This window comes from Musca autumnalis, unplaced genomic scaffold, assembly GCF_047663935.1.
Source record: "Musca autumnalis isolate F117 unplaced genomic scaffold, ASM4766393v1 scaffold_1, whole genome shotgun sequence".
NCBI classification, from domain to species: Eukaryota; Metazoa; Arthropoda; class Insecta; order Diptera; family Muscidae; genus Musca; species Musca autumnalis.
Window position 1 is genome coordinate 155,897,780 of NW_027411644.1, and position 19,646 is coordinate 155,917,425.

Here is a 19,646-nt window from a genome sequence, read left to right on the forward strand (position 1 = left end):
TTGCCAGCTCTAGCATACAGGGCTACTCAACAATCAGTAGCAATGCTCGGAAGAGGTATCGGGAAACAAGGAGAGAGGAAGCGGGAGTGTGAAAAAATCAAGATGAGCAGCAGCAGCCAGAATGAAGTCCTAAAATACTACCAAAAAGAAACATCAAACGAAGGCGACACGCTGATGCGTATCCTACAATGAAGATACCACAGATCCAATCCCAGAAGATGGTATTGAATGTATACCGCCCGGCCAAGATGAGGTAAAAACAGCAATAAACCGGCTAAAGAATAATAAGGCAGCAGGAGCCGATGGCCTACCAGCCGAGCTGTTCAAATCCGGTGGCGACACGCTGAGAAGTTGTATGCATCACCTAGTTAGCACCATCTGACAGGAAGAACGCATACCCGACGACTGGAACCTGATCATCCTATGCCCTGTCCACAAGGAAGGAGGTAAGACTGTTTGCTCTAACTATAGTGGCATAAGTTTTCTGCGTATTGTTTACAAGATAATGCCAAGGATATTGTGCGAACAAATAACGAATATCCCAAATATATTTGCAGTATTTGAGAGAAACATTGACGATGAAAATTTGTTAAGTTTGAACCGCGAAATTAACCATATTCAGACACTGCAGTGTCAGAAGCACGTGTTCCGGCATTTTTTGCCCGGTTATTGACCCCCAAAGATTTGAGGTCAAAAGGATCATCTTGTCAGGCTCATATCTTCCAAGTCGTTTAGAATTTTGATTTACTCTCGGAAGCAAAACTTCATATTCAAAGTCAAATTTCATTTTTTTTATTTTTTCTCGGTTTTGGTCTACATTCAGTTTTACATGCTTATACATATTTGCATGTTAATAAATTTTAATACCACGTTTGCATATAAGCAGATTTAATACAGCCACTGGGTTTCATCAAATAAATCCTCATAAAGAAGGTTAACCCGGCAAAATGCTCTGGTGTAAACGGCGCTTAATTGTACTATTGAATCCCATACGTAATTTAAAAATAAATGACGAAAATTGAGACTATGTATATTAGAATCAAATTCTTTATTTTCATTGGTTAATACTGATCGTATAAATAGTCAATAAAAAGAAGGATTAAATAAATTGACTTTAAACATATCCACTACACAAGACCCATTATTTGACACATATTTTCATTCATTTCACAGCAATCAAGTCACAAAGAAAAGTTTATCCTGATAATAACCGGTAGCGCGAAGACAGCTTTAGAATTTACGTTTTCCGCAAAAATCCACATACAAGTACAAATCCACTTACGAGTTCATATACATATGTATGTATGTATTTAAAAAAATAATTTTGACACCCTTTCTGTACTTGTTGAGCCAGCCAAGTTCATTTACAAATACTTGACATTTTTAACAAATTTACTCTACAGAATACATATCTGTTCATTAAATAATTTGGCATGTCGTCTACAAACAAGCAAACGACAACATCACGTACTTCAATTTTTTTAAATTTTGTTGTTCAATATGAATTAATTGTTTAGTTTATTTACGATGTAATAAATTAACAAATTTATCACTTTAATTTTACAACAAACGCTGTGCCTGTCTTTCGAATAAATATTTAGTTATTTTGTATTTACCTTGGCAGCCTAATAAAATTACTGCAAAAATAACAAAAAACTTTGGCAACATTTTGATGGCCTCAAATATCTTTAAATTATTTGTTTAAAAAATTTGTTTTTTTTTTTTTTGTAAATGACTAGGATTTAGGTTAATATTCTGCAAAGGATATCACTGCCACTGTCTTCACTTTCTCATCAGAAATTTGAATTTAAAACGACCGCCATTCGCATTCGTGCGAAAATTCAAAAAACGAATACAGTTGTCGCCGTTTCGCACACTTCTAGCGCTTGCCGCAGTGTTTAACGTACTGAACTTCAATGATCTGCCATCGGTAGCATGAAAACGCTTTGCGCTGTGTAGATACTCCTCTTCTTTTATTTGGGTCCCATACATACATTCGTACGTATGTACGTACATACGTACAAAGTAAGTTAGCTTCCCTCGGTAATACGGTATCGCAAAATCGATAACAAGTCCCCCCATTCGATGGAAATTTACTTCAAATTCGCCGAATTGCCGTTAATAATATCGATTTTTCATTGGTGTGTGGAATGGGGGGTTTTTGTTTGTATTTTGAATTCGCATTTATTGTTGAAAATGAGCTAAAACAAAAGCCGATTTATTGCTGTTGCTAATTATGATGTGTCTGTGTGTTTAAACTTTAAAGTGTTAACTCATCTTCGCCTAGACATTTGTTATGGTGACTAAAAGAAAGCACCACAGCGATAAGTTGTTTGTACATATGTTTGTATGTCTATACAGATTGATTTGATGAAATGCTGGAAAAAGAGATCGGCCAGTGATAAAGAACGAACTGAATTCAATGCAACAATTTTCTTCTCAGAAAATCGGGCTTTAGTTGCGGAATTGAAACCAACTGTTGTTAGGAATCATATCCATTGTCTGTGGTCGCCAATTTTGAAATTATTTTTGTCCTAAAATCATACCGGAAGTCAATTCTTAAGGCCAGAACAGAATCAAGCGTAGCTTGCTTTGCTTGCTTCCCACATGTCAAATTATAAAGGAATGCCAGAGCCTCCTAAAGGAGAACGCAGGCGGATTTGCCAAGAGGCTCTTGCATTCCTTTATAATTTGACATTTGGGGAAGCAAGCAAAGCAAGCGACGATTGATTCTGTTCTGGCCTTTAAGCTGTATTGAAATTCTGTAACTCATTTTTTGACTTACTGACAAAAATCGGTAAAATTAAAATTCTTATAATTTCGATAATTAATGAAAATTCTCGGTAAGTTAACATACAAAATAAAGCTGTCTCTAAGTCCTACCGATATCAACAGCGTTGTCAACTTTTATTGATACTTTTCATTCATAATTTTGCGTTTTTATTTTACCGATTTTTGTCGGTAACTCCAAAAATGTGTTACAGAATTCCACGGCTGATACACTACAAACAATGTATACATATGGATGTACAAATGATATAGCAACTGGTAAAGCCAGTCAGTGCCGGGAAAACATCGACCAGTACATACATATTTTATTACCAATCCAAATTTTACGAAAGTAATTCAAAGCTATGTCATGATTTTCATTGATTTTCATTATTTCCTTTGCATTCTTACAAAGAATTAATTTTCACGTTAATGGAGGTTGGTTGCATGGTCTGATAATTCGAATAACAAAACACATTATAAACAATATAAACAGAATCGTTTTTCCTGGTCAAAACTCTGTAACTTTTGAACGGATAGAGATATTTTCATAATTTTGACATGAATATTTGACAGATAACACAATCAGCTTTCCGATGCATCAAAACGATCAAATTCGGTCTAGTAGTTGCAAGATCAAAGATAAAATTTCTATTTTTTATATTTTGCATCAAAATATGAGTGTTTTTGAGTTTTCAATCTAATAAAAAGGTCAAACACCAACACACAAAACTACAAAAAACTAGAAAATAATATTTGTAAAAAATTAAAAAAAAAATTAAAATTTGTTCACAAATTTAAAAAATACTCCTTAAGTTTTTTTAAAAATATGCCATAAAAAACTCATATATTTTTAAAAAATGTAAATTTGTGTAAAAAGCTATAATTAATATAGGAAACGGTATGGAAAAGAACACACATTTTTACCCATATAATTTCAATTTAAAAAAGTGTTAAACGTTCCCTACAAGTTTTAGTCCACTAAAGTTGGAATTTCACTAAAATTTCGTAACTGAGGAAAACAGAGAAGCCATTCCACAGTCGATACGTCTGAAGAGCTGCTCAACTAACAGCGAAACCAGGTCACGTAATTTGGTGACTGTGTGGGTTCGAGTCCTTGGCTTTCCTTTTTCACTTGCAAAAATTTTCCGATCATCAAGCTTAACTCTAAACGAGAAAATTAATAAAAAAAATAAAATAGCTCACTTCGTGTAAACGATACGGTAATTTATTTACAATATCTGTTATAGTTTCCTAGTAATAGCTATTTCCTTCTCCAGAAATTTGCAAAAATTACGTATTTTCCAAAATTGGGGAAAAATGTCACACAACGCCCACACTAGGGTTATGACTTTTTGACATATTTTCTCTAAAATGATTTCCTGTAGTGAGAGTGAATGAGCTTTTGCCTATTAATGCCTAAAATAACATTCATTACACTTTATTATAAAAAAGGCTCCGCACAAACCCCTTTGAAAATTTTTTTTTGCAAAAATTCCATGAAATGAAAGAAAAATTCTCAAAAAATGATTTCCTGTTGCACGAATGGATGGACTTTTACTATTAATGACTAAAATAGCTTTTATTCAACTTAAATTTTAAAAAAAGTTCCTGCACAAACCACTTTTAATTTTGATGATATATAAAATAAAGTTATTATATAATATAAAATGATATATACGTTATAATACGATGATAAAATTAGTGAGAAACCAACGGTTATGTCATTTTAGTTATGTCGTGTGCCCCTATACCATGTTTTCAGTTAAATACCTCCTTACAATGACTTCAGAAAATTGTCAAAAGTTCTGAAAAATAAAAACTTTAAAAGCTTTTTGTGCGGAAGCTTTTTTATCGAATCACTTTATAATTAAGATTTTATAGCATACAGGGATATGAGGTTGTAAAAAAAGTCATAACCCCAGCCCACGTCTTCCACTATTTTGACGTCTTTCTTATACCCTCCACCAAAATATGGAAGGTATAATTGAATTTGTCATTCCGTCTGTCCGTCCGTCTGTTGAAATCAAGATAGAGCTCGCAATTTTTAAGATAGAGCTTTGTTATTTGGTATAAAAGTTTCTATTACTCCTAGGATGTTTGGTATTGCAAACGGGTTATAGCGGTCCACGTTTTGATATAGTCCTCAGAGAACGGTACCATCCGATTTTCGATATTTTGAAGGTTTTAGCTTCATTATCACACCGAAATGGCTGAAATTTAGCACTTAGTCTTCGTTTGGGGTATAAGTTTTATACCCCCAGAATTTTGTCAATATAGACCAGAATTTTGCCAGTATAGGCCCACGGCCTCCATATTCCTCCGAAATGGCTGAAATTTGGTATTAAGTCTTCATTTGGGGTACAAAACTTTCCATATTAAATTCGTCGGTATAGTTCCACGCCTTCATATAGCTCCATAAATGTGTCGATACAGGTCCAAGCCTTAATAAAGCCCCCATAGAACAGTACCTCCCGATTTTCGGCGTTTTCAAGGTTATGACCACATTAATTCATCGAAATGGCTGAAATTTGATATTTAATCTTCGTTGGGGGTATTCAACTTTCCCCTCTAAATATGTCGGTATAGGCGATATATGATGGCGAGAGCCTGTACGGACAAATTTCGGAGGAAAGTTTTATATTACCAACGAAGACTAAATACCAAATTTTTGGTGGGATATATAGCCCACAACCTTTAAAATACCAAAACCGGGATGTACCGTTCTGAGGGGGCTATATGTATATAGACATGGAGCTATAAAGACAAATTTCAGATGGAAAATTTTATGCCCCAGCGAAGACTAAATAACAAATTTCAGACACATCGGTGGGATATTTGCAGACGTTGACCTATACCAACAAATTTCAGATGGAATGTTTTATACCCCCAATGAAGACATACCAAATATCAACCATTTCAGGGAGTTATTAAAGCCGCAACCTTCAAAATACCTAAAATTGGGAGGTACCGTTCTATGGGAGTTAAATGAAAACGTGGACCTATACCGACAAATTTCACGTGGAAAATTGTATACCCCCATCGAAGACAAAATACCAACTTTCAGGCCATTTCAGCGAAATAATAAGGTCACAACATTCAAAATACCAAAAATCGGAAGGTACGTTTCTATTGGGGCTAAATGAAGGTGTGGACCTGTACTGATAAAACTCTTCTAGAATATTTTATAACCCCATCGAAGACTAAATACCAAATTTCAGCCATTTTGGAGGGATAATGAAGCTAAAACCTTCAAAATACTGAAAATCGGGTGGTACCTATATATGGGGCTATATCAAAACAAGGACCGATATAACCCATTTCCAATACCAATCACCCTAGGAGTAATAGAAACTTCTATAACCAATTATAAGGCTTTATCTTCAATATTTTCTAACTGTATCTTGATTTCAACAGACAGACGAACGGACAGACGGATATGGTTATTTCGACTTAGAATTTTAAGCTAATCAAGAATATACATACATTAGGTCGGGGCGATTTGAAAACCTTAATGGGCCCTTCGCGTTTCTGATTCCTGGGATTGAACTGAGCAAAAAAGTCTGCTGGACCATATGTCTACGATGAAAATCGAGCCTCCCGATTTTGACTTTAAGTTTTTTATCTACGTTTTTTTGTTGACATCTTCGCATATAACAGTCAAACCATTGAGATTTTCGAGCCAACACAAAGACAAAACGGATTTATTTTGATCCTTCTTCCTTTTAAAGAGGTGAATAATATCTTTTGAATAAGTTATTATTGTTTTAAATCGGTTAACAAATGGCTAAGTAATAGTGGTTTAAGTCTGAAAAACCCAACAAAAAAAACCTATAACTGAATTTCTCATAACTTTCAAAAATATAATGTTTTTTTGTTTTGTTCAATATTTATTTTAAAAATTTTGAGAAATTCGGTTATAGTTTTTTGTGGGGATTTTCAGACTTAAACCGCTATAACTTAGCCATTTGTTTACCGATTTAAAACAATAATAGCTTATTTAAAAGATATTTTTCACCTCTTTAAAAGGAAGAAGGATCAAAAGAAAACCGTTCTGAAAAAAAGAAGATATGTCCGTTTAAATTTGAAAATGTAAGAAACCCAGATTTTCACTATTTTTGCCGTTATAAAAAAATAAAACGATCTGACCCAACCGAACTAAAGGCATTGTCGTTGTCCATGGATCCCAACACGATATAATTTTGCATCGGAACACTTGAATATTTGTCTGGTCAACTTTTGTAGCACAGTGTCATTTATCGACATTTTCCGAAAAGTTTGCACCTTCTCAACACCAAAAGTGCCTAAAAAGCGTTCCAATGCTTTTGCGATGTATTAGAGAGTTCTTAATTACTGTCTTGGCTACAATTTTTGTCTTTGTGTTGGCTCGAAAATCTCAATGGTTTGGCTGTTGTATGCGAAGATGTCAAAAAAAAAAACGTAGATAAAAAAATTTAAAGTCAAAATCGGGAGGCTCGATTTTCATCGTAGGCATATGGTCCAGTAGACTTTTTTGCTCAGTTCAATCCCAGGAATCAGAAACGCAAAGGGCCTATTAAGGTTTTTTACATCCACACAAATCGCCCCGGCCTAACATACATATATACTATATAGGGTCTCCGACGAATATCTCGATGTGTTACAAACGGAATGCCAAATTTAATTATACTCTCCATATTATGTAGGATGGTATAACAAAGAACTACAAATAGAGTAGTAAACATGAATCGGATCATGGAATGTAAGAACTGTACTGGAAGCATCCCGGTAGACAAAAACATGTCGCAAAATTAGTCGACACAGATTGGACTTCCTAGACCTATGTGAAGTCAGATGGAAAAATTAACAAAATTAGAACATCCACGGAATAGTATAAATCGGAATAACCATATAAAAGGGGGTAACTCAAATGCTCACAGGTAAAATGCGCATTCGATATTCGAATGTTAACTATATTACATTTTATATACCTATCAGTTTTTATGTACTACTAGCTGAACCCGGTGCGCTTCGCTACCCCTTTAGATTGATATGCATTTGAAATTTTACGGATTTTTTGAAATCAGAAAGAAATCAAATTCAAAAATTTAAAGTAAAGTATTTATTGTAATGCTTTAGGATATACAATGTTTTTTGCAATCTTTTAAAATTGAAGGGCGTTTCTGTTGCTATTAGAGGGATTCGAGGTAGCTGTATCGATAATCATTCGTTAGATATCAGCTTACAAAGTCTACATTTTTGGAGGTACCTCCGATCCTGAGGCTATATCTCCAGATCGGGGCGGAATTTTTAAGATTTATATAGCCTGGGACACTTTCAGGCCATGTGGTAATATACTCTGAAAGTTTCAGGAAGATCGGTTCAACGGTTTTTGAGTCCATAAACTTCAAACAAACAAACGTACAAACATTTTCCTCTTTTATAGATATGGATACCGAACAAATTTCATTGAAATAAATATGGGAGCTATACAGTGTTGCCGAATTTGACGATTTATCGTCATTTTGACGATTTTTTGGCCCAAAATTGGAAAATGACGATTTGACGATTTTATGCCCTGAAATGACGATTTTTCACGTTAGCCAAAATTTCATGAAATAAAACAGGATAACTATAGTTAAACCGAAATTTAACGAAAGAATTTAAAGAAAACAATAATGCAAACTCGATTTTATGAGCTTTCTTAATGTTCTTAGCAATTTCAGGCCAGATTGGCTATATTTAGGTACATATCTGGAATACAGGTAGTTTGAGCTTTTTTGCCTCACATTTGAATTATATCAGTTGAAATTTTTTTGTTTGTGATTGTTAATGGCGGAAAATCGTCTATCTCGTTGTGAAAAATATAGGACTCCAGCATTCTGCGCTCATTAAGAGGTCAGTTAGCCAGTCATGAGTCATGACCGAAAGACATGGACGGTCACACAGTCAATCAGGCGATATTTGAGTAAAGCTGTCAATCAAAACTGTAGAGTTATGTAGTTCCGGAACGAACTAGTTCGGAGGAACTATTCTGGATAAGGAACTACATCCAGCTCTTGCATTCATATAGTTCCTTTCATTCTCCTTCCTTCAATTCCACACTATCTTCTATCTTTCTCGTTCGTTTCGTTCATTATTCAGATGATGCACATTGCTAAATAAACGTGAATCACAATCGTTGCAATTTATTTATTTTTATGTCAATTTGTTTGCTTCAATTAATCCACCAAACGATGAAAACAAACAGAACTTCGGAAGAGAAAGATTCGCTGAACTATTGTGGTCTCGGAACTATTTGGAACAAAGGAAACAAAAGAATGACAAAAGAGAAAGATTTATTGAACTACTTCGATCCCGGAACTATTTGGAACTATATTAAGGAACTAGTTCCTTTTGGGAAAAGGAACTAGAAAGATCGATAAGCTCCGGGAACTTGATTACCCAACTCTACAAAACTGGCAGTGTATTTACCTTGCTGCGTTGCAAACTCGATAGATATAGGGGAAACACTCATTTGTTGAAAGCATTTTATTGCGGTATTTAATTGAGATTAAGTTAGCTTTACTGCTGTAGGTTGTAGATCTTATATAGTAAGTCTCATTGTCATAACTAGAAGCGAAAAATTCACATTAAGTGGTAACCAAGCCTAGTTTTGAACTATGTTGACGATTTTTGACGATTTTCCAAATTTTATTGACGATTTGACGATTTTTTTGACGATTTCCCATCAAAAACTGTCGGCAACGCTGGAGCTATAGCCAAATCAACACCGATTTCAATACTTATTGCTACACCAAATTAAGTTATACATCGGACATACATAGCGTGTTTGGGGCATCAAATACATGAAATCGGCCGAAAATATATAAAGAAGCTATATCCAAATCTGAACCGATTTCAATATAGTTTGACAAATTTATTTTTAGACCAAATTCCGTCAGACATTCCAAATTTGAAGACTGTATCTGTAACGGATCTTTAGATATTAGCATACAAAATCTACATTTTTCGGAGGTACCTCTGATCCTGAGGCTATATCTCTAGATCGGGGCGGAATTTCAAAGATTTTTATAGCCTATGACACTTTCAGGCCATGTAGTAATATACTCTGAAAGTTTCAGGAAGATCGGTTCAGCGGTTTTTGAGTCCATAGACTTCAAACAAACAAACGTACAAACATTTTCCTCTTTTATAGATAGAGAAGAAGAAGATAGAAGACTAGCCGACCCGGTCCGCGTTGCTGGTCCTTGAAATAGTTCATTTTCGACCCCCTACTTACTTCACTTAGTTGGCCCTCTAGAGCATATTTGTCCTATAAGCCGAACTATTTTTTGCTTTATTTTTCCAATTTGGAATGCTTACTTCATAAAGCCTTGGCTTTCTAATTATGCGTGTACCACCATGCGGACTGTTGAGTGGAATATGATGTGGCTATCTGTTGTGATTGCAGGTTACCGATGTCCCAGTTCGTACTTTAATTGCTGCGTTTAATCGGGTACGTACTTTTGCTGCAACAAGGTGGTGGTCTGACTCTATGTTTGCTCCTCGGAAGGATTTTGATTCTTTGGTCCCTAGACAGCCACCTACCTACCATAGACTAATGAATGAATAGACAGAAAATAATGTGTTTTTTTTTTTTGTTTTTATGAAAGCAAGCATGATCACGACATTGTTAACAATGTTTCTGAAAACTATTTTCAAAGAAAAGTGTAAAAACTATTGTTCTATGCCCAGATTTTTTCATCCATCAGGGCAATGCCGTTAAAGGCTAGTCTAATATGGGGCAAGCCTGGCTGATACAGGAGTTTCCAAATATCATTAAATTGTTTTTACGTACTCTAGACATAACCATTAATAATTTTTTATAGCCGTTTTTTGTAAAATATCTTCAAAAACAAGAATTTTCAGCCAAAATACCTACAAAGGGACATTAATTACAATCATACCAAATTACGTCAGGAACATCATTTTGTTCTATCGGAATCAATGGCAAAACTACTGAAAACGATAGGGAACCAATTATTTCACCCTTGTGCTCACTAAAATGGCATAAAATTTGGAAATTATTAATCGATTATTGTGGTGCATAATTTTCAATGCTCAATTTAAAAATGCCAATTTTTGTTTTCCGGTAAAATTTTAGTATAGCGGTACTGTAAACGGAATATTTTTGTATGTCATCTTAAACACACCTTTTCAGTCTACAAAATTGTTTTTTTTTTTTTAATTGTTAAAAAATCTCAACTCTTTTTCAAGTTATCAACGTTTACATTTTTTTATTTCAGGTTGCATCATTTTCAGTGACTGTCACTGTATATAGATTAGCAACAAATTCTAAGTCGATAAAAGAATGTTCTTCTGTCCGTCCGTCTGTCTGTTGAAATCAAGATATAGCTATTTTTAAGATGGAGCTATGTAATTTGGTATAAAAGTTTATTTTACTCCTAGGATGTTTGGTATTTAAAATGAGCTATATCGGTCCTCGTTTTGATATAGCCTCCATAGAACGGTATCTCACGATTTTCGGTATGTTGAAGGTTGTAGCCACGATATCTCACCGAAATAGCTGAAATTTGATATTTAGTCTTCGTGGGGGGTATAACACTTTTCACCAGAAATTTGTTGGAAGACGTGGACCTACTTCATATAACCTCCTTAGAACAGTACCCCTGATGTTCACTATTTTGAAAGTTTTAACCACATTATTCAACCGAAATGACTGAAATTTGGTATTTAGTCTTCGTTTGGGGGTACAAAGCTTCATATAACCTCCATAGAACGGCCTCTCCTGATTTTCGGTATTTTGAAGGTTTCAGTATCATAATCAAACCGAAATTGATGAAATTTTGTATTTAATATTCTTTGGGGCTACAGCACTTTCATTCAGAAATTTGTTTGTCCATGATGTGATAAAACCCCAATAGAACGGTACATCCCGATTTAAGGTATTTTTAAGGTTTTAGCCATTTTTTTTACCGAAATGTCTGAAATTTGGTATTCGGCCTTCTTTGGGGCTACAACATTTTCATCCAGAAAATTTTCAGTCTACATACGATAGGTCCATGTTTTGAACGATAACTCCCGATTTTCGGTATTTTAAAAGTTTTAGCAACACCGTGGTGAAATGGTATGCACACCCGCCTTGCACGCAGAAGGTCGTGGATTCGATTCCCGGGTGGGGAACATCAAATTTTTAACGCTGGCAAAATACCCCTCAGTAATGGCGAAACTTCTCTACAAGTGGTGTCGTAGGACACGCCGTTCGTACTCGGCGATAAACTGTAGGTCCCATATCATTGCGCTAATATGAATCGGGGTGCATCCATTGATATGAGAGATGTCTCCCTTGTACCGCCTGGGATGTTTGTGGAACAATTATATATTATCAAACAGAAATGTCTGAAATTTAGGCTACAAAACTTTCTCCCAAAAATTTGTCGTTACCTCCCGATTATTGGTATTTTCAAAGTTTTAGCCACATCATCCTACAGAAATGGGTAAGATTCGGTATGTAGTCTACTTTAGGGATATACAACATTTTTGTAGAGAATCGGAATAGGTCGACGTTTTGATATAGCCCCTTAAAATGGTAGGTCCCGATTTTCGGTATTTTGAAGGTTTCAGCCTAACGAAATTACTAAAATTTGTTATTTAGTATTCCATATGGGTATAAGCCATGCCTACAGAGAATTGTGGGTATAGATACATATTTTAATATAGCCCCCATAGAAGAGGTATTGCGGGTTCTCGGATACCGCTTCGATGTGAAGTTTTTTAAATGTAATTTGGTATTTCGGATTCTCAATGGGTAGCAAAGCTCCATGAACAAAATGATCAAATATTTTGGTATATTACCAATATGAGCGTACCTACAGATTTTACGTATTTTGAAAGTTGAACACGCAGCGTCCAAATGGTATGACTGTAACATGGTATTTCGGATTCTGAATGGGTAGAAAACATCGATGTATAATTGGTATTAAACCTAGTTTAAAGAAAGCGATATTCTTCACTTAGCGTGGCGAAAGAGCTTTGTACTTTCATAAACGAATGGAAATAATTGTTGCATTTTACTTTATTGCAACTCGTGGTGGTGGGTATATACCAAGGTAAGTCCTGTGCTTTGCCATATTAAAGTCGATCAGGACCGGTTCTTTGTATATTTCATCCTCCAAGTCACCCAAGCTCTATCTCTTTCCAATTCTGCTCTGCTATTTCCAACTTATACACGCAGAAAAATATATGTTTGGATCCAAACAAATATTTTTTTGGGACTGATTGCAAACAAATATATGTTTGGATCCAAACATAATTTATTTGTGTCCAAACGAATATATGTTTGCAACATTTTGTAACATATCTCAAATTTATTTGTTTGGGTACCAACATATTTTTTATGGGTGGAGAGAGGATTTTTGTCAAAGAGAGTAACAGCAGGGCTCTGGCGGCTGCGGAATGCTGTTTTATAATAAAGAGCTATGTGTATGGTGTTATAGGAGACGCAGAAGCTTTGGTGGTGAGGTGCGGTAAAACACGTGTGTTTAGTGCTTTGTTGTTGTTAACCAATGGAGAAAGCGAAGAGTAATAGAAAAAATGTATTAATTATTTGTTCTTTTTTCTTCAGTTTTCTGAATCCAATCGTTGGGTAAAGACGGTAAAGTGAGTGAATAAATCAATGTTTTGTCTTTTCTTAAAGAAATTGTGCTTTTTAGTAAATTAAATGCCCAATACATTTTATAATTGAATCAAAAAGGTGAATGGAAATTTGTTATTGGACAAGGAAGAAATCGCATTTAATATTGGTATTTACATTAATACATTTTTCATATACATACATTCTTATGTATGTATATTTGAAATATGGATGTACCTATTTATTACATTATATAATCATCTGATTCCAGATGCCGATTTCCCGCTGATGATTTCAACTTTGAGGAAATGTGTTTTATTTCCCAACTAAGTAGAAACTTTCAACGATGTTTCTATATCATTTTTTCTTTTTAAAAGTGTGACTTTTTATAAATTATTTCATTCAGTTTTTCTTTTATTAAAGTTTGTTATGTATTTCTTTGGAATTTTTTATGTACCTATGTGTCTGTTTTTGCTTTTTTTCTATACCTTTCCCTAAAGCACCACCAGCGCTTACTGAGAGCAAGTGAGCATACATTTCAATGTGTTTCACATTCGAATTTGTTTGCACCCAAACATATATTTGTTTGCAGGACCCAAACATATGTTATGTTTGGGACCGATTGCAAACAAATATAGGTTTGCTGCAAAATATGTTTGGGACATATGTTAGGGAGGCGTTTCTTTCCTCCGTGTAGAACGGTACTTCCCATTTTTCGACATTTAGTCTTCGTTGGGGGTGCAAAGCTTTTCACCTGAAATTTCAAGGTACAGGTACACACCATCATATTGCCCCTATAGAAGTGTACCTCACGATTTTCGGTATTTTGAAGATTGTGGCTACAATATTCCACCGAAAGGCTGAAATTTGGAATTTAGTCTTCATTTGAGGTAATCAACTTTCCCCTCTAAATTTGTCGGTATAGTCCACGATTTCATATAGGCTGCATAGAACGGTACATCCCAATTTTCGGTAGTTTGGAGGTTGTGGCCTCAATATCTATAGAATGTTCAGATTTACAAAATCCACTCTACATCAAATGTCAATTCCATTCAATAGGCTATGGAAACGCAAATAATTTATTATATTCCGGGATTAATTTATGGGACAATACACAGTACTGCTGCATTTAACTTGTGATACGTATTTTTTACCGAATATTTAGTTTAAGTTAATAGCAAAGCAAATGATATGTCTTAATTAGGTCTTCATTTTTCGTTTTATTTTCCAAAGCTTTGCGCAAACAAAAGAAACGCAACACATGATGGAATTTAATATAGTAACCGTCGTCGCAACAATGGTTTGTCGTCGCAGGTATTTTTTCTTGAATCCTACAAAATAAACCTAAGCTCTGCTAATAAATGAATAAATATTTTGATTATATTGTACACATGACGACATACAAACATTATAATGATAATGAGGAGGTTTTTGCACGTCTCTAGCATACGCAACGACAACTCTGACAAATGATAATGAAGTGCTAATAAAACTCTGAATCTATAAAAGAAAAAAAAAAAAACGCTTCAGTTGCTTTCCGATGGTAAATTCTTGGTCGTTTTTTTATTTTCAGTTTATAAAAGTTTATATCATTTTATGGGAACTATTTCAAGTGGTAAATTTAACAGTAAAATATTTTATTAGCTTAATTTGTATCAATTATTACACAGACCAAAGCCACACGGAAACTGAACTCGCCTCTAATCTGCCCGGCATAAAAGGTTGGAAGTTGTGCAATGTAGAGCCGTGAATTTGCTGCACTTTTTAATGCAGTCCACACAAAGTTCTGAAAATACATTCCGTTCGTTACATTTTATTGCATTGCTTAGAGGTATCTACAGGGAAGCCAGTTTGTAGATCCCTATAAGCAGCGAGAACATTTCTCCCAAAGACAAAAAAGAGTGCATAAATTGCATGGCCCAATGAACAGGTATTCCAATACATAGTGTGTTTTGACTACTCAAATCATGATCAGCTGTTTTTGCTGATAAATGATAAATTTCTAAAATAAAATAATAAAATATTACAAACTTAATTTGCGAACCTTTTTTTGCGGTATTTCACGAGACGAAAATTATTATTGGCGTGGAAGACAATATAAAAAAACTTTTGGATGGTGAAGCAAAATGATTTGCGTTTGTTTAAAATGGAGAGCGGAGGAATTAAACTGAGTTGCGATTGAATTTTATGGTAAATTACGAAAAATGCTGCCTGTTTTTTAGCAAACAAATTACGCAACCTGAATTATTTTCTGATATACATACATAAATGAGCATTGAGGTACTTAAAGACCTCACAAAAATATAATATAATTGGTCCACTTAATTTATTTTAAAGATTACGTGAAACGAGATCATATCAAGTGGTTATGTAAATTAGACTTGATTATCGTGTCTTTAAATGATATTATGAATGTAGCAGAACAGGTGCACTTTACTCCACGTTATCATTTTCAAAGCAGTAATGGGTGCATATGAATTAAGTTAACCGTATATTGGCAACTTATCATCTTACCGTTTCTATATAAATTTGAGGCAGGCTAATTCCTAATGCACACTCTGGATTTCAAACGTCATTGATCTGCGAACTCTTCTTCCGGATTCATTACAGAGTAGGTGCAGTTTGCGCGCAGGCGATTGTAGTTGGTATATGCAAAGCTGATATTAGGCCTGTACGATAACTTTCCCGGCAATAATTACTCAGCAAGTTCCAGCAACTTCTCTCAGTCAAATTTACTCTCTCAAGCAAGAACAATTGCAGAAAGTTATCGAACAACATTTTGTAAGACCTTGCAAGGAAGTCAGCTGTTTCCGAAAACGTATGAAATTTGTTTTTGTTTCTTTTGATATTTTAAAACAAATGGAACAAAAAGTTGAATTTTAAAATTGTATTTACTTATTTAAAATAATAATCCTATCCACAATGCTTCAGGGCGAAACCTATAGCTCTGCGTGTGCGTTCAAAAATACAAAAACAAAATACATGTATTGGTTGTTGTTTTCAATTTGAAATACATGTATTTTGTTTTTGTATTTTTGAACGCACACGCAACACGCAGAGCTATAGGTTTCGCCCTTAGAATTGAAACCAGTAAGGAAAGGATCAAAGTCGGGCGGGGCCGACTATATGATACCCTACACCACTGTGAATATGTAAAATATAAATCGGAGCTAAATCCAGATGTTAACTGATTTCGATATAATTTAGCACATTTATTTCCAGACCGAATTCAGTCACACATTCCAAATATCATTGAAATCGGACTTATATAGCGTGTTTGGTGCAGCAAATACGCGAAATCGGCCGAAAATATATATGGGAGCTATATCAAAACCTGAACCGATTTCGAAATAATTTGGGACACTTATTTCTAGACCGAATTCAGTCAAACAATCCAAATTTCATCAAAATCGGACGTATATAGCATGTTTGGTGCAACAAATACCTGAAATCGGGCGAAAATATACATGGGAGCTATATCCAAATCTGACCCGATTTCTATATAATTTGGCACACTTATTTGTAGACCGAATTCATTCACACGTTCATTCAATTTCATCAAAATTGGACGTATATAGCGTGTTTGGTGCAGCAAATACGTGAAATCGGGCGAAAATATATATGGGAGCTATATCCAAATCTGAACCGATTTTCACCAAAGCAATAGCGTTCTTCATATGGCTAAAAAACTTGTAGTCCCCAATTTTCAGCTGAATCAGACAAAAAATGCGACCTGTACGTTGCGAACAAAAATACATGGACAGACGGACGGACATGCATAAATCGACTCAGTAAGTGATTATATGTATATCCCCAAAGGGAACTATGGGTCTATTTCGTTTCCTTTTGTATGTTACATACAAATGCACAAAGACATAATAAGCCTTACCACAGTGTGGTGTAGGGTATACAAATGTGAAATTTTCTTGGTGGATGTCCCCAGATGGGAAACATTTTGTGATAGACACAAGATACTGTTCCAGTGTGTTACATGTCTGATCGATTCGAGGAGCGAACATGGATTTGGACAATTTGCTTGTAGCAGCCAAGGTACGCACTCGTCTTAATGTTGCTGCAAAAGTGCGATCTAACACAAGGCGGAAGCTGAATGTCGAGAAGTTTCAAACACAACAGATAGCACAAGCCTACTCCGCTCAACTGACACACATGCTGGAAGACGACAATCCTTGTCCCGATAATGTGGAAGAGCAATGGCAAAGAATATACAACTCTCTACAAACTGCAGCAAAATCTATACTTGGATACCGAAATCGATCAGGAGTATCGTAAGGATACTGAAGAGAATAAAGCGTTTGGTTTGGTTTAAGGATGAGCAGCTGCCGTAGTGACAACCACTCCACTCGGAGACCTTGAGGTCCATTGTGATCATCCTGAATATTGTGGAGATGATTATTGTTGTTGTGATGGTAATGATGAGAGTATTGAGACAGATGATATGTAGTGATGAAAGAATTGTGATGATGGTTTATATTTCTTGATTATTGTATTACAGGTATTGTTGAGGGGATTTGGTGGTCTGGGAAAATTGTATACTTGATTGTAGAATGATGGTAGGTAGTTGCTGGGCTCGTGAATATAGCTGTATTGGTGGCGATTGTTGGATTTTGGGCTGTTGCACTGTGGATGTTGAGATTTGAGTTGGTGAATGCGGTGAGGAGCATAGTGTATGGTGGTAGTGTGATGATGGTGATGTTTAGGTTTTTTCAAATTGGTATATAGTGATGGGATCTATGTCAGAGAAGAAGATCAGAGTATTTATCTCATATCTACCAAAGAATTGGTATCTCTTCGTGTATTGCCAGGGGCTACTACACATTAGATGTTCGATCGTCTCTATCTCTTCTGGATCATCACACAGTCTACAGTAATCGACGTTGCTGTTGTCCCACCTTGAAGTCAGGAATCTGACCATGCTGTGACCACACACAGTTGTTTTTATACCTAACTTATTTAGTGAAAACAGGGAATTGGTTGTACGTTGAGATTTAAGGGGCCAGATAGATACCCTGCAACCAGGTTCCGCTGGCCATCTTTGGTCCGCCTTCTTAAGAAAAACGCCACGAAGTTTTCTGATATACATAGTAGCACATTGGTGGCCTAATAAATTCCTCTATTGGAAAGTCGCTACTTCATTCCCCGCTATGCCACTGTGTCCTGGAACCCAAGAAACAACAACGATATCACGTACATCAAGCAAAGCGTTTTTACAGTCGACGATCGCTTAGGAGTTCATGGTCCGTGACTTGATGGCCGTTCGACTATCGACATACATATTCCAGGGTGCTTTACTGCATTCAAGTCCTTTGACCAACTCCACTGCTCTCCTGATGGCAAGGATCTCCGCTTCAAATACGCTGCAGTTATCATTGAGTTTAAAGGATTTTTTAATAAGTGGAACCATCTGCATAGATAGCCAGGCCGTTAAGAGGAGGTTTGCCACTAGCCCAGGTATCCCTGCTAGGAATAGTCACATTTATAAGATTGAAGTTGAGTAAAGTGGGTAAATAATCACTAATATGATTGCGTCCACCGAACTCAGGTAGTCCATTGAAAGGGTTTAAAACCTTAGCATGTCCAAAATGTGAGCATTTTCACCCCCTCTCTCCCTAAGTCTAAAAGCCGACCTCGCCGCCTGGTCTAGAATGCCTACACTGAATTTAACCCAGTGGCACAAAAATAAAACGCAGGACTTTTAACGAAAATAATTGTATGTGCATATGTACAAAAATTAATTCACGCTATAAGCTTAAAATAAATATGCATTGTTTTCTTACAGTTGAATAATATATTTAAATAAATATACGATGATGATGATACCTCAAATAAGTACATTTTATCACACCTCAGAACAATGCCCATGAAAGAAAAAGAGTCTATCCAAAATAAAAACACATTTTATCACTGCGGCAATAAACCGACTTTTGATAACCCCACGCGAGATAATAAATTTAATGTGTAAATCACGCGACTATAGTTGTTGTTCCAGCAATTAAAGACATTTCTCGTGTTTTTGTTTGTGTAAAGAAAAATATGTTTTCGCTATGTCCAACGTTTTGCTAAATGCAAATATTTTGTTTTTAAATCAAATAAACAATTTAGTTTTTTTTTTTTTTTGCATAATGAAATTAAAATTTTATTAACAGCCATGTGAGAAATGAAAATCAAGTCTAAAGTTGAGTTGAGTTCTCGAAGAATTGAGCAAACGCATGAAAATTCAAATGATTAGTTTTTGATGTGTAAA

The 19,646-nt window shown here is 35.3% G+C and overlaps 1 protein-coding gene across 1 annotated transcript in view; it reads right to left on the minus strand.

Annotated features, from left to right (window-relative positions):
* The window catches only part of LOC141390912 (carbonic anhydrase 2-like), a 40,585-nt gene extending 38,637 nt beyond the window's left edge, over nt 1-1,948 (minus strand). Inside the window, exon 1 of the mRNA XM_073963846.1 lies at nt 1,617-1,948. Coding sequence (XP_073819947.1) covers nt 1,617-1,668 — 52 coding nt within the window. The 5' untranslated portion in view covers nt 1,669-1,948. The remainder of the gene's footprint in view (nt 1-1,616) is intronic.
* Nucleotides 1,949-19,646: the final 17,698 nt, after the last annotated feature.